The 17,133-nt window shown below is 34.7% G+C and overlaps 1 protein-coding gene across 2 annotated transcripts; it reads right to left on the bottom strand.

Moving 5' to 3' along the window:
- Window positions 1–5,598: 5,598 nt before the first annotated feature.
- LOC113772583 (RNA pseudouridine synthase 7) lies at window positions 5,599–16,893 on the bottom strand. Of its 2 annotated transcripts, none has more exons than XM_027317212.1 (14): window positions 16,804–16,893; window positions 16,623–16,679; window positions 16,046–16,139; window positions 15,926–15,969; window positions 15,749–15,826; window positions 15,387–15,487; window positions 15,118–15,205; window positions 13,619–13,697; window positions 13,367–13,449; window positions 9,902–9,967; window positions 9,756–9,812; window positions 8,403–8,534; window positions 6,876–7,114; window positions 5,599–5,966 (listed from the first exon to the last, which is right to left on the bottom strand). In XM_027317212.1, exons 3-14 carry the CDS (start codon window positions 16,128–16,130, stop codon window positions 5,864–5,866), a joined length of 1,155 nt encoding a protein of 384 aa, XP_027173013.1. In that variant the 5' UTR covers window positions 16,131–16,139; window positions 16,623–16,679; window positions 16,804–16,893; the 3' UTR covers window positions 5,599–5,863. The 2 variants fall into 2 exon arrangements, with proteins under 2 accessions (XP_027173013.1, XP_027173014.1); XM_027317213.1 differs by having other exon boundaries at window positions 16,809–16,890.
- Window positions 16,894–17,133: the final 240 nt, after the last annotated feature.

The following is a 17,133-nucleotide window of genomic DNA, read 5'->3' as shown; positions in this document are numbered from 1 at the left end:
TGGATCTTCTTAAATCGATAGTGGGTAAGTTTAATTCAATCCAGTTACAAGCACTTAATAAATGGATACAAATGGTTTGGATTTAAATGGATAGAATAAAACCATAATCCATCCATTTGACCATTTACTAGTCTTAGGGCTAGTGAGATTCCATGCATTCTATTGTGGTCTTTTTTAATTCCCGTGTATATTGCCTTTGAATTTTAGTGTACGTTATTTCTTAGTTCCAGTCCATACAATATCTCTTCATCTATACTAGACTAGTTTTTGCTTGGAGTTTTTTTCATGGTTAGTTGATGATGGTGTTTGACAAAAATTCTTTTATCATAGCTCTTTTTTTAACTTATTCTATTCCTATTTATTAAATTAATAATTTGTTAAAAACGATTAGAATGTAATCCAATAAATGTATTTGTTGAAAATGATTAGAATGCAATCCAATAAATCTACTAATTACTGTTATGAAAATGTTATAATTCTTAATACTTAAAATGTATCCCCTATTATTACCTAGCTACTAGAAAAAGGAAAGATTAGAGTGATTCTTTTTCCATCTCCATTATGTGTAAAAGAATTTTCAATATTTTACCCGAGTGTTGGGATGGAAATTTAGACAAAGTATCTTATCAAAAAAAGGGGAAAGAAAAGCAACTTGTGGTTACAAGTCGCATCTTTTGGTTGTGATGAATTCAATAATTAGCACAAATTCAATTGAAAACAAAGAACATGTGAACGTTTGGTAATTACGCGAAAATCAAGAAAAAGGAAAATAAGATAAAATGAAGTAAAGACGAGAAAATAATTTTTCTTAAATTGTAAACAGGTATCAAATGTTTGACTATTGTATTTTTATTTTCAGTGATTGTGATTGTCTAAAAACATATTCTCTTTTCAAATTCAAGCGGACCACAAGGAAACTTCTTTTTTTTTTTTTTGGAATAAAAAAACTTCTTGTAGGATGAAGTCTGAAAATAGTGAACGTCTCTCTCCAATCCTTCAGCCGGGTTTCAATCGAGATCCCTCTTCACTAGTCTGATTCTATTCTTTATTGATAACTGGATCTATGTGGATCACATGGATTAACGACTTAAGTCCACCAATTTAATTGGTCATAAATGGTCATCCATTTAAAACCGTTTTGCACTTTTTTATTCATCCAAATCCATTTAAGTTTGGTTTATTGAGGGGATAAATGGATATTAATTCAATTAGCCACCTCTAATCAGGGCCATTAGAACGTGTAAATTCTAATAAAACCTAGTTGAAGATTCTGTTGTCAGCAGCTAAGATGGAAGCATGTAGGATTGCGTGAATTCAAAATATTAATTAGAAGAATAAAATTTCTCTTAGTTGGGCAATCTTAGATTAATAACGAACACTTGGTATAGAATTATAAGCCAAAATGGGTATTGAGTTTGTCTTTGTATTCCATATTAAAAATTTTATAAAGAAGTCTCTCCTGTTGGTAGTTATAAATATATTGGATTTAAATAATTTTAAGTGTGCTAAAGGAACCAACCCAAGAGAGTTTTGGGAGACTCATGTCCTGATTTAACAGAAATTTTGGTAAGGAATCAGAGCGAAAAATTAAATTAACGGGTCCTTGGGTCGTTAAGTATTTCGCGTTATTTATACTCTTTTGGCTCTCTTGTGTTTCAGTTTTAAGTGCCTTTAGACTTTGGAATTATTTCCTAGATTTTGTACTCTATTTTGTTATAGTAAATGGGCTACCCCTTCGTCCGTGGATGTAGATCAATTCGATCGAATCACATAAATTTTTGTATCCTTCTGTTTATTTTATTTGCTTTGTTATTATCTCTATTAAGTTGCTAAGAATCCTATTATTATCATTGATCAATTTTTTGGAACCAAACCTAATGGTGGCTCCTCTATATATCTATATCGATTGAAGGCCAGGTAATTGACATTTAGGTGTACAACAAACTGAGCTCCTCTTTTGGGTCTCAGAGGAATAGGTACCCGTTGATTGCCACAAAGTCGTTTTCTTTGTTTCTTTTTTTTGTTTCTTGAAAGATTTTATACTTCCTTTGGGAAACCATTCTCTCAATTGACATCCAATGATTAATTCACTTACTTTGCTACGATAAGGAGTTGTATAAGGAGTTGTGTGCTAGACTTGTTATAGTGGTACCTACAACTACTTTTTGGCACTTCGCTATGAAAATCAATCCATAGAAGTAAAACTATTAGATCGTCCACTATCATTTGCTACTTATTGTTAAAGTTTCAACTTTGATTAATTGTTTGGGTAAATTACTTACTATCCCTTGTGGTTTCATCTATTACTACATGACTTCTCTGATGTTTCAAAAATGTCCACTTCATCCCCCTATGATTTTATATAAAAATTTGACGAAAAATAGCTATGTAACGTCATTAGTTGAAATACTAATAGTGTCTTTACTTAAAAGTTAAATTAATCGACAGTTTAACTACCTTATATAAAAATATAGGGAGATTATATGGATAAATGTAAAAATTACAAGGGATAAAGTGAATATTCATACAAATCATAAGGAGGTCACATGGATATTAAAATTTTATCACACATGCTTTTAAAGCGCGTTTGGTATAAACACTATAATTGATTGTGCATTCCGTCTATTTTTCACTTTACATAAAATCACAGGAGATTATGTGGTTATTTTAAAACCTTAGGGGGTCATTTAGCATTCTGTAAAACCATAGGGGGTAATAAGTAATCTACCGATTCTACGCTGATTGTTTTAGTAGAATCCGACCCGTTCTGATTCTAGACTAAAGCCCATATTCATTGTGGGGTTTCTGATTCTAATACCAATCTTGTATTCCAAAAAATGTGAACCAATCACCACCTAAGAGTTTTGAGTCTTTTGACTTAATATCAGCCAATGATCAAGAACTCTTTTTGTATTTCACCTGGTGAATTTTATATCATGGATAAAATATCAAAGACGGATTGCAGCATCTAAACAAGCCAAACAGCTGGGACAATTGTTAGTTTTGCATCCTTTGCAACCTCTATAGATGCTCCAATATTACTGAGAAGAACACATGCAAGAAGTATTGGAAAAGCTTCACTTGCAAATGAAATCAATGCCGATGATCCCCAAGACAAGACCTGAAGGAAAACTAAACTGCAGGATGAAAGTGTTAGGAAACATTAAACCGCAGGTTCTTTCTACCACAATGCGTGTTCTGCCAAAAAAGGAATCTTAAAGAGTTAGGCTACCAAATTAACTGCCCTGCACATAGTCCGACTAGTTTCGTAGTCTTGTAGTTATCAGCAGGTTCCGTGATCAATTTCCATATACTGTCTCACTATGTATCCTTAGGTCAAGGCTCTACACATTCTTAGGGGATTAATTGGTCAAAAGGTTGAGATACCTTTGAGTGTAAAACAAAATCAAATTAACCGCAAATAGACGCTTCATATAAGTTTGCTTTACAAGTCTTTGGTCATAAATTAGGACAAGTTCAAGCATGAGAACACTAATCATGCTTGATCAAAACGCCAGACTTCAACCTGTAACGATAATGATGATCAACCATAGAAAGGATGAAGTCTATAATGCGTAAATAACTCAATTTTTAAGGTATTTAATGTTGGCGGAGAAAATTGAGGGATGAACATTTACAGTTGTGATAAAGAGTATGAGAATATGACTTCAAGTTTCGAACTAGATTCACTTTTCTTCAGGATAAATTTGCCTTTTATTTAGCACAAATTACAATGGAGGACTGCCCTTTCGAATAAAACGAAGTTTTCTTGAAAAAGCTTTATGTTAGTGTTTTGAGACCCTAACTACGAAGGATTTGTTGTACTTTTATATTATTTGTAATATTGATTTTCCACAGCAAATCAGTTCTAAGTTGATCTTTCATAGATTGCAGATGTCAATAGTTAGTTACAAACATTTTCGTTCATATCCTTTCACTAATGAAATATTTATTCCCTTGTGAGAGAATAGGAATAATTCTGTTACTCCAAACTTGAATGAACAGTCATTACATACTACCCAATTTCATTGCATTTAAAAAACTATCCACTCATGGCACTTCCTTCTCTCCTTCTTCTCTCTTCCTTCTCTCTAGAGAAAGTTTTCTAACTAAAACTCTCTTCAACTTTTCCATGGAAGAGCCATGGAAGAGAGATCAGATTTTTCTGATCCTTCCCCGTAGGAGGAGCCCTCTTTATAGTTTTTTTTTTCATTTGTGCGAATAAAATCTCTCTTAAGATTTTCTAGTGAAAGTTTCTTCTCTTCTTAGGATTGTCTAGTGAGAGTTTTCTTCTCTTCTAAATTTTTTAGTGAGAGTTTTATTCTCTCCTAGAGATTCCTAGTGAGAGTTTTTGATAATCTTTTCCTTTTTCTTTTATTAGATTTGAGATTTTTTAAATTTTGATTATTAGATCTGAAATTTCTTGGATCTATTTAGCAGATCTCACCATAATATCTAGACTTGAAACAATTAATTAACAAATCTGGCAATAAAAAAGTATGTACAGATGTTCATGGAGTTACAGTTATTTTATCTCATTTTTAAAATTTTGAACTTTATAATGTAATTTTTATTGTTCTTCAGATCTGGAGTATCCTTTCTTGAAATCTGTCTTTTGATATTTGTGTATGTTTAATGATGTAATTTCTACCATTAGTGCAGATTTTAATGAAATTATGATATTTTATCAAAAAAAAAATTCACTGCAATTAGTAATGATAGCATAAGTTTTCCCAATTTCATTGTAGTAGTAATGACAGGGCATCAGTTACTTTTAAGAATAGTAATTTTCTTGTTTGTGCTCAGTTAACTTGAAAATAAATGCTGGAAAATACAAGTTTATTTGTTTGTTGGCAAGTACAGCATGTTAATACTAGGGATAATTTCAGACACGTCCGTTGAGGTTTTTAACAATTTCATCAAACTCCCTCGAGGGAGAGATATTTGCACAATCTCCAAACAAAATACAATAAGTAGAACTTATTTTAACTTATTTATTAACGGTATTTATTTGGATGAACAAACTCAACTGCTCATCGTTATATAATTATAAGGAAAAGAGAGGGAGAGATATTTAGATGTAAAATAAACATGTTGGCTAAAAAAGAAAAATATGCATAGAAAGAGCACAACCTAGCAGATACTTTTTTGAGTGTTTGTGTGAAGACCAGTTGAGGCTAAAAGGAAAAGAAGATAGGCAACGTTAATTGGATAAGAACAAAGGCAAAACGGGAGTATGCATTGGAGCAAAATCAGATTCTCAATGCCACTTAACCAATGACAACTCAATGCCACTCCTCCATCTCAGGCCAAGTGTCCAGTTAATTTAACTTAAAATCAGATATTGCATGATAATTTAAATTAACTGGACATTTGACATAATTTCAGGAGTGGTACTGAGTTGCCGCTAAAAAAGTGACACCGAGGATCTCATTTGGTTTTGCTGGAATTTCTGCAGTTACAAGCATATTTTATCTCCTGCGACCCATGGGTTTACTGCTAAGTGGCAACCAAACGCTAAAATAACTGCAAGAAAGTTATTCTCGCTTGCACACAAACGCTATCTTTGAAAACTTCTAGTAAAAACATGTAATCAAGTAAGAGTAAACAGATGTTTTAGGTTCAAAAAAAAAAAATTACATTTCACCAACGTTGCTAGTATATATATAGTAAGATCTGCAATCAACAAAATTGCTTCAACTTTGCATTACTCGCAAATGTATCTCCAACATGGTCAGGTTCGAACTCAATGAAAAAGTTATTATCATATGTATAACAAGCAATATAGATCATCTGACAAAGAGCCTGCACTTTTCACTGGAGACAAGTTTTTGTTACGGCTGAGTGCAGAAAATGGAAGAGATTAGCCAAGAAATGCCCAGTCTGGATATGGACATTCATACACCCAGTCCGGACCAGTATACTTTATGCAATGTAGCCATAAACCCTCTTCGTGTCCATCATATCTGAATATATGTGCAAAGCGAAGGTAAAGCAACTAAAAATCCAACAAAACTTTCAGGCAGTAATAATCTCTGAATTAACTACGGGAAAGATCTCTTCAACCTAGGGAACCCCAAAAAAAAAATTGCAACAAGGGATTCACCAAACTCAACCAAGTTAAGAATGATGTTAAACCATCTAATATGCATTGAATGATGAAACTGAATAAGGCTTGCCCTTGTACGTCCATACACTCTTAGCGCTAAATTAGATTCTTCGAAAGAAATTTATATTTCCCCAGATGGAATTCAGATACTTGTGACCCTACCTATATCGATATCCTGTAATGTATGTAACTCGGGGCTGTCACCATATATCAGTAAGCTAGTCTTCATCACATAACGCTGATTCACTAGAAGAGTCCACATCTCAGTGAATCTAGACTAAACACAAGTCCAGACTGTTAAAAGTCACATCCTATTAAACCTTACTCACTATTTCTGGAAAACACAGTTTTTCTTTCCAGTTAAGTACAAGACAAAGTTTTGTAATCTGAAATTACTCGTACCCAAAATTGGTGCATTGTTGAACAATGTAGCATCTTTGCAATGCTTTCCTGTTATTCTTTTTCTTGTCACAAATACATTCAGTATTTCTGTATCACCAGCATTGTCAGTTTGTGCTTTATTCTCTTTACTCTCTCACATTTTCCTTCGTTTTCTGTTTCTGTTTTGACCATGCTCAAAAGCTAAGTAACAAAAGGAAGCACTACAACTATTTGAATTATGATGCTTTCCTTTTGGGTTTAATTACGATGTTATCATTTTCAGAGTGAGTATTTAGAAAAATCTTCAATTGAAAGATGCAAGCAGATATGGATTCACCAATAATTCTTTCCCTAGAAGAACATGTCATCAAGCAATGTTTCTTACCCTTTTGGAGCTAAATTTGGACAATTAGTGCACATGGGATCAATCCTGAAATCTTCCTCAGCAACATTATCTGCTTCATCTTTATGATTTTGATGAGAACTTTGATCTACTGAGAGGTTTGACTTAGCGGCAGCTCTATCTGCACCTAAGCCCTCAGATGAGCGCTTGGTGACTGATTTAGACAGGTAAAGCATGTCATTTGCTATAGGATGACCTGCACATTGCAGATGGACCCGTATCTGTAACAGAAAATGGGAATATGTGAAATTCAATCAGATCTAGTTACAACATTGTCAAAAAATTACACCAATCGTCTCTCACATATTATTCATGTGAAATTTTAATCCCTCAGAATCAAAATGAGCTATTTTAGTCCTTAACAAATATAAAACGCTCGCTTTTGGTCCCCATTCAAGGCCGGATTCTGTCGGATCCCATCACCTTCCCATTTGGTTTTGCAAATTTTCTGGTCTAACTCATCGAAAGTTATTTCAACAAATCTTAATACTGGATTTTGACATCCATCAAGTTCCCAAATCATTTCAAACATATCCTAAACTTCAAATCAAACAAAAATCATCAACATAAATCAAAGGATCAAGTGAGAAATCCAAAACTCCAAATTTCCTACTCTATTTTCTCCATAAGACTTGAACAAAGTTGTAATTAAATTACATCCAATCATTTCTAGGATCCTAAAGATCAAGACCCATGAGAAATTTGTACCTAATAATCCACAAACAAGGGACAAAAATTAGGCCAAAATTTCACCAGAAAGTTGACCAAGAACCAAAAGCGAGCCTTTTTATTTGGTAGGGACCAAAGTCGCTTGTTTTGATTCTGAGGGACTAAAATTTTACATCAATAATATGTGAGGGACAATTGGTGCATTTTACCCAAATACATTTTCATTTTTATGCCCAAACAGAGTCCATCGGTATGATTAGAATCCCATGGCTACAATTTGAGAGTACTTCCAACCAATTTGCAAAGGAAAACATGTGATGCAGTAACCTAAGTCAATGTTCTACTATTCTTAAGGTATTCAGCTACGTCTTTGTTCCCTTAAAGAGTTAGCTTGTTCATGAGTATAGTTGCTTTTCTTCGTCTGCAAGGATGTGGCTACTCTAGCCAAAGTAAATTGGGTATATACTGCTCAGCACACCCTCTTATTATGCTATTCAACTACAATTCTTCAAATTTCTTGGAAAATAACACCCTAGAAGCCTTCTCCAATAACTTTTATGCAGCTTTATATTGCTATTTTTGCCTGTCTGTTTCTCGTGTCTGCAAATCTTCAACAAATTTTCCAACATCACCTTGTAAATAACCAATTCGGAAAATAGTAAAGAAAATTCGCTTTTCATCAAGTTCAACTATTAACAAGAGGAATGAAGGCAATCCAAAGCAAGAAAGTGATTAACAAAAGATAAAGATGTCAAAATTAGACAACTTAAAGTGGCAACCAGTTGATTGAGCTAATCTAAACAAAAATCAAGAAGTCCTTGAAAACAGGAAGCAGTTTACCTGATGTGTTCTACCAGTGATAGGTTCACAAAGGACTATGCTATGACTCCCATTGGTATTGATCCGAGTAAATTTGGTGCAAGCAGACTTCCCCTTAGCTGAAGCATTGCCATTTATATAATCATCTCCTACCTGCATGACCAGGCTTTACCTGAGTATAGTACTTGATGTCAAAGTAAATCACATAGGTATACAAAGTACAAGTTGGCAAAAAATCAATCCCAAAAATGTAATACTTTATATTTTCAACAGTTTAATCTGGACTAATGGAAGATGCACTCAGCAGAAATGAGATTAAATTAGTGCATGCATTAATGTCCCTCTGGTCGTCTACAATAAAGGCAATCAAATGCACAGTAACTGTGGGACCTCACCATAAAAACTAAGAGTGGTCTTTAATGGTTTATCCCAAGTATTTTAATGGTATTCTTTAAAACACTTGCATACTGAAAACTGACAGGAACTGCAAAACAACATTTTTCAGGTATAGGCGACAAAATGATGTCAAAATTCAATGCTTCAAAGAACCAAGACGCTTTCAAGGCCATTGGGCAAGGCTATTGGAACACATTTGAAGCATTCTTAGACCAATATTAGGAGATAAAAGTCATATAAGCAATATTTTGTTTTCAAAAAGGACATCATGAAATCAAAGCTTCATATTCAAAATTACCTGAAAGAGCATCAAGTTCAAAACAAATCCATAATACAACTTTTAAGTATAGATACTAACACAACAAAAAGATTTTTTTGAAAATCCTTTTAGTGGTACATCACCATTAAAACAAAACTAAAGCTCTGATGGGTTGATAATAAAAACACCTAATGTCCCAAATAAAGCCATAAGAAAATGAAAACACCCAATTTCTTCATGCTGAAGATCTAGCAGTAGCAGGTATTGTCTTTCACTCTCTCTTACACCCACCCGCATGCTTGCACTTCACTTCCCATGTTTCATGTCTTTTCTTGTGACTAAGGGGGATGAAATGCAGAGAGGATGAGAAAAGTAGAAAGCTAAACAGAAAAGGAAAATTTAACTAAGACATTTCGACAAATTTCTTGCAGGAAAACAGTACAAAAGAAAGGAGCTTTTCTACATCCTAGGACAGAAGTTCTTTCACCCCATGTGGTGGTGAAATAATCCAATTATTTTAAACAAAGCTCTTCCATTCTGTGGACAACAGAAGTTTTGCATGTAACTTGCCCAAAAGAACAAACAATATCTCAAGGTCCTTAAAGTCAGAAGAGAATAACAAACATGCCACATGATGCACAAGAATTTAGCTAGATCTAATTCAACTATGGATAGGTAAGACAGCTCCATAAAACTAATTACCTAACACATATACGTACCTCCACTGTGCTCATCCCTTCTCGAGCATTATAATTCACGTTAGCATCCACAACTTGCTGTTTAGAATGACATCATAGACACAAACAAGCACTTGAAACAAGAAAAACACCACCAAATTCTAATGTCAAACAAAAAAAAAACGTACCTCATCCTCAGGAAACACTCCATCTACCCTAGCTATGTACTGTTTCTGCACCATGCCTGATTCAATCTACAAAACAGGCTCCATAATAAGTTGAAGAACATTAAGTACAGACCACCAAGAAGAAAATAGTCCAACTTATAAACAACAGTGAATCAGGTTTCTGCAATGCATGCCTAAGGTTTGACAATTCCACTGAGGCCATTAATTTATCAGTAAGAATGAAAATGAAATTAACACTTATTTGAATGAAGAAAAGTTTTAGAGAGAGAATAAAGAATATCTCTCATTTAGGAATATAAGTTGGATAGAAAATAAAGCAAAAAAAAAAAAATCAGAATCTGATATCATCCATCTCAGAAGCAAAACAAAGAATGAAGGCCTCATACGCCCAGGCTTAGGTCAATGATAAAAGGATTAATTACATTTACCTCCCCTGAGGTATAGCCATATTACCAAATAAACCTTGTGGTTTGACTAGATAACAGTCAACTCCTTTGATTGTTAAAAGGTTTATCAAATTTCCCCTGCTGTCTTGAGCGTTAAAGAGAACACTGATGTCAGCTGAAATAAATCTAGATAATCCCAAAATATCCTCCACAGAGTTCTCTTCTTTTCTATTCTTCATTTTTCCCCAATTCCCCAGTCCCCACATAGCATAGCATCGTTCCTCCACAAATTCCAGCACCAAACTTCATCCTTGCCCACCCTCCACAAACCCTGCCCAATCTCCTTAAGTCCATAGCTCCGTCCCTACCTTTAAGAACATCAACCAAAAATTAGCAAAGCAACTTCCTTCAAATTCTACCAAATAAAACTACCCTACAAAATCTCCTTACAAACCAAATCTATACAAATTATGATTTCCTCTTGATTCTACTGATGGCAGATCATATTCATACAAGAGAAGAGGACCAACTTTGTGGTATTTGTTGAAAATAAAATTTCGCGAGAGAGGGGGCATATTTTATGGGTTTTTTTTAACAAACTAATGGCTAACCAATTGGAGGCAAATTAAGGAGATTGATCTGATGGTGTTACAGGTGGCTTTTGGGTGTAGATGAAGAGGTCCCAAACCATGTATGGTTCACCTGAAAATTTACAGATGCTTTTGCAGACTTTGGTTTCTGCACTATGAATTTTAACCATGATTGGAGCAAATCCAATTGGGTTATCTCTTGTGTTTTTCCTATTGTAACATCTTTGTTGAGAAAGAATTGTTTACAATCTTTTTCATGGTGAGCAGGAGAGGAAGGAAAGCGGGTGTGATTATTGGGTAAAGCCATCACGGTGGGAGAGGAGTCTTTTAGCATTTTACAGATGTTTTGATAATTCCCAGTTCTAGGAATAGCATTTTGGACTTTTAAACAGCTCCATTAGACCAAATTAACGGATGTTACTGTTAGGGGCTCTTTGTTATTTTGCCAAACTACAAGGTTTCTTTAGTAATATGTCCAAACCTCAAGGAAGGGAAATGTAATTAACCCATGATAAAATAAAGAAGCACTTTTCTAAGATAAAGAAGGCTTGGAAAATATTGAATTTTCTCCAATTCCAAACGGGCTAAATTTTTGTCCCTCATTTTCTTCCCAGTATCAGGAAGACAGGATAGGAATTTTGACTTAATTAAAAATTCTAAACAATGCCATTTTTGTCCATCAAACAAACATCAAGATAGTCACAGAGAAAGATAAACAAACAAAAAACAAAACAAAAATTGTAAAACACGCTTCTAGTCCTTTATCCTCATTTTTCTCTCCAAACTCCAAAACCAAACAAAACAAAAAAAAGAGTTCTTTTCTCTTTCCTACGCAAACTATGCTCACAAGTAACACCATAACTCTATGTGCTTCCAAGTGAAGATAAATAGACTCATGGCAAGAGCCCTAATTGAAATTTCTCACATGCATTTAAGCCTTTCCAATAAGATTACTAATACAACAAGAAAATGAGACTTTCCACAAAGAATTAAAGAGGAAGAAAGTCTTTTACTGGTGATTTATTGATATGTATCCTGTGCCAACATACAATAAATAATCATACTCCCAGAAGAAGGTTGAATTATATTATGACTAAAGCCATAATTAACAAGCTCAAACAAAACATATTTCAAACCAATGAACACCCAAAGTGAGTACAAGACTGGCAATTTACAAAAGACATCTATGATGCAGAAGCAAACTCCAATAGAGAAGCACCTCAGAACTCTCCAAAGTGATCTTCAACACCTTTCAATGTACTCTAGCATTATTTTGAACCAAAACATTATTACAACCAGTAAATTCGAGAAAAATGTATATCTTTCCATATTTTAATTATGTAGACACAGTGATTAACTTATAAGACACTTTGACTAGAAAAATATGAGTCCTGATTTGATAACATTGTGGAAATGCAATTAATGCAAAAACCAATTTACAGGAAATTTTGAAAACCGTACAGAAAAAAATTAATCATTCAAGATTGATTTGTGGTTTCTCAAAACAGAATCAAGAGAACCACCAAAATTAATGCAACCTTCTATAACCAGTGTAAAGGAAAGTTATGGCACATGAAGCAAGAACATCTCTCAAGAAGTTGGCAGCAGCAGTGCTATATAGAATAATAAAAAAAATACAAGAGATAATCATAAGGAAGAATCAACATGTTGCAAAGCTTATTTGGATATGGGAGGTCATGCTGTCGTAATAGATTCTATATGCAATTTTCTGCTATTACAAATTTCCCTCTCTCCTTATATCTGTTCATGCTTTTAGTACTCAAAGAAGACCATAAACCCTTACAATGAAAATGATAAACTCAACAAGCAAAATCATGATTTTTTTTTCCATAGAATTTAAATCATCACAGAAAAAGCATTTCATTTTTTTGATAGCAGTTGGCAATGGAAAGCCATGAAATGGACTACCAAGCATAAGGCTGCACGCAAGATCCATGGTTGTAGTTCTTCTCCAAAAGGGTAAGCTGAATTGGTTGATCAAGATATTTTTTGTGCTCAGATTTTGAATGTAGACTTGTGGCAGCAATGTTGACCATAGCCATATCAAACATGCTTTAACACAAATTGTCTTGTTTTAGACAGGCAGGTAGATCCATCCAAGAGTAGTGAAGCAATAAAAAATCTATACATAACCATTTATGGACAGTGCAACTATAAGAGACAACTCCTAAACAATTGCATGAAAAGTACAGATTTGGATGGAAAATTATAACACAACTAATAACTAATAGGAATTTTCTGTAAAACCAAAAGGGGCCTACCCTACCTTGGTTATCCACTTTCATGCTACCATTGAGTGGAAGTACAACAACAAAGCAAATTATGAGTGCACCACTTACAGGCAAAACAGAGATGTTCAAATAATACATATTACGCACTGATTTTATACTTAACCGTAGCCTTACACTAAAAGGAAAAGTTTTCATATCACTAGAAAGTGAATCAAACAATTAAACACTTCAACCCACCTGTTGCCTGAAAAGGTCAGCCCTAGAAGCACTTCTTGCCAAAATAAGGAGTCCGGAGACCAGGCGATCAAGACGATGAATTGCTGATATCTGAAGTTAAAGAAACACCGTGCAAACAAATCAATGCCCTGCAAAGCTGCACCGGGATGCAAGGGACATGTTACTTATCACTCAGTTCATAATTGCTAAACCAAGAAAGCTTTGGAGAATCAGCAGCGGGTGCATAAAGCTCCCAAAGAAGAAGTTGGATACGAAATAATGGCGCCAAGCCATGCTCTGCCTGAAGGATTCCAACAACTGTGTTTTTACGATATTGCCCACATGGATGCACCTACATAATTATAGGTAACTTAAAGGTTAGGTCTAGGCATCTAATGATGCTTCATTGCGCATGCACTTAGATAATACCACTGAATAAAGAATATCCATACAGCAGGTCTTCATGGGATTAATATTCTTCCAAATTCAAGAAATGTTTCCTTTCTCCCTTTTTTTCCGAATAATGCCGGATATCCTCCTTTAAGTCATTAAATTATAATTTTAAGAGAAAGCAAAGCCCATATATAACAAATCACGGTATATATAGCAAATAGGCTGACAATCAAATGTATATGGGCTGACTTTTCCACATATATTAGCCACTGTAAGATATTTTCCTGCATTTATTTCCATGATCTCCCATTAAATGCTTATGATGTATGTGCTTCCAAACAGCAAAAAGCAGATATCTTCCAGGTGATACTGGACAAACTATAAACAAAAACAGGTGGCCACCATACTGTTAACTGTACTCATATGTGACCAGATCTTCTTTTGATAAGGGAAAACCAAATAAAGTAAATGCAGTTTGCATGACTTATGCAGCAGAGACCAGAATATATAGAAACAAAGAGAAAGGAAACACACAGGTTTAGTGCAACTATTAAAAACCAACATCAGGTATGAACTCATCCTGGTGGGTGAATTTACAAAGTTGAGAACCAGTGCCAAGAAACAAACTAGATATAGTGCCAAAAGTTATAGTTTACCATCTGCAGCATTTATGTGGAAAAAGGTGTGACACAACATACAGAGAATTGGACAAGGATATCAACAGACTTGTCTGCTAAGATAAAGAATCTTTAAAGCAGAAGCACACTTAAGCTCAGAGACAATCGAAGGATGTGGTTCAAAAAATTCATTTAATGACCAATTCACATCAAACTAATTGAGGACTGAACCGAGATAAACTATTAAGCATGCCACAGGTTGTTAAATGAGCATGTCACACGAATAGAAGATAAGGATACATCTAGGGTTGCAAACGAGTCAAGCCGCTCGCAAGTGCTCGTGAGCCGGCTCAATCAAAGCTCGACTCGAGCTCGAGCTCAAGCACAGAAAACTTAGCTCGTTAGCTCGCGAGCCACTCGATTATATAAATATATTTTTTATTTTATTTTAATAGTGAAATTACATATACATATCCCTAATATTTTATTATTTGTTAAAAAAAAGTTTCTATTTTATTTATTGTTTAAAAATAAAATAATCATTTTTTATTTTTTTAAGCTTGAGTAGGCTCGAGCTTGGTAAAATTGAGTCGAGACTCGACTCGACTCGATTAGGCCAAAACTCAACTCGTTTGCAGCCCTAGTTCATACATCAAACTCTCACTCTCCCAACAAAGAAAGTGTGTGAGTGAATAGGTTCATAAAACAAGGGGACTAAATCAGTAGCAGAGAACCAACACATTCGACTCTTAAGTAACTTACAGGAACAGATGCAGGCTTAGAAACAGTAAAAACTTCTGCTTCCTTATGTAGAATCTCTATATCCCACGCCATCACAGGTGGTTCATGCCTACATCCTCCGTGAAATAAATTGGTTAAGTTCCAAGAAAAAATTCAATATGCACAAACTCTTATAAACAACAAAAGAATATTTATTCATAATAAGCAAAAAGCCAAACCTTTTTAAAAGCATGACAGAACAGGCAGAAAATTAACCAACAAGCAAGGTGGCAAAGCTAGACAAAACTTACCTGTGCAAGAAATGGCTTATCTTCTGCGATGGTTGAACCACATAAGAAATAGGCACTATCCGTCCATCAACTTGAATTCGCCCAGCTTTAACAGCAGATACCTATGTTTTTATCAGCCAAAAATCCAAAAAGAAAAAAAAAGGCTGAATAACAATATGTTTGTAACAAGCACACCATTGTGTACAAAATTGACCATGTCTAACCTACAGTATCAATTCCATGCATTAATACATAAATTACTATGCACCATGTAAAAAACCATCATTCATGGAAATTAGAAACGAAATACTGATGGATACAAACTACAGACTTGCAAAAGATGATAGTTGGACAAAAAATAAAAGGACAAAAGGCAATCCTACATAGTAATCACGAGCTCGTCCTTTAAATTCTTCTGTGAACAGATCAACAATGGTCTTGTTTGCCCATCTATTTTTTACCTGCAAACCACACGAATGTTCTCTATAAGACAAAGTTTGTTTGAGGTAAAAAAAGGGGAGATTCTTTTCATATACAAGGTAGAAAGATATAACACTTACATGCGAGATGAACTCAAAATAGTAGGGTCTAACATATCGTATGCCTGCAGAGAAAAAAATTGAAACCGCTGAACTTGGGAGACAAGTCGCTGAATTTGAATGTCAAATAGAAGCAATTACCATCACGAAGGATGTAGTCATGGCGGTCTGGCGGGTTTGCTGGAGTTTGCCACACAATCTCCATGTCATCCCTCGTCCTTTTCATGCTCTATTTCTAGAATCCAGGGTATGTGAAACATTAGCAAAAGTGTTCTTCAGAATGCATAATTATAGGATAACATGTATCAGATACTGTGTTCATATCTAAACAAGATTTAGTATCTACCAGTAGACTTAAACAATTGCTTAGCTATAAAATTTTCTGGCAGAACCAATCAGTTTTCAAAACCTCTCAGAATATAGTAGTCCATAAAGAAAAATGCAAATGGAGCTAAATCACAGAATAGTATGTTATTATCCTTTCGAATAATAAAGCTTTCATCCATCAAAGGAAAATTGTTAAATTCTAGGAAAATCTTTTTGGGGACTAGTCAGCACCAAGAACTCGTGCAGCATTTTGGGTTACATCGAGAGCTCATAAACAGTTCACAAATTAATTTGGCAGCAAATGACAAAACTTGACCACAGAAACTAAATAGCGAGGGGTAGCAAAAAGAAGAACCCTATGTCGACACGGGTACGGGTGCGGAATCCATACCTGATATGGTGAACAATTTTTGGATACGTTGACTGTTGTAAGAAAGATGTGCAAGATCTGATGTTGATGGCAGAGGAGGAGACATGGAGAAGAAGTCCCATGAGATGTGAAGAGAGTGAAAGAGAAAAAAAGAAAGAAAGAAGAAGAAGGCTGCTAGAGAATTGAAAAGAAAAATACTCACCATACCTGCTGTATTTTCGCTTAATAAGTACGGGCTGGCTGTTGATTCTCTTTCTATGGCAAGAGAGGAGGAGATTTTGTAACGATGGCATCTAAGAGGAGCAGGAAGAGTGGCCTTTTTTTTGTTAATAGGAGAAGAGGCGCTCTGTTTCGATTCTGTAAATGGGGTGGGCCGCACCTAATTTTTTTCGACGCGAGACTGCTACACTTTTACTCTACTAGGTGGGACGGCCTGCGCGCTGCGCAGGAGGGCGAATATTTCCCGTGTTAAGTTGCACAATTTTTAGTTATTGTATATTTGTTATAGTGTAAAGAATTATATAGGTGGTAT

The sequence above is a fragment of the Coffea eugenioides genome, chromosome 5, assembly GCF_003713205.1.
Source record: "Coffea eugenioides isolate CCC68of chromosome 5, Ceug_1.0, whole genome shotgun sequence".
NCBI classification, from domain to species: domain Eukaryota; kingdom Viridiplantae; phylum Streptophyta; class Magnoliopsida; order Gentianales; family Rubiaceae; genus Coffea; species Coffea eugenioides.
This window is presented reverse-complemented; position numbering and strand designations above follow the sequence as displayed.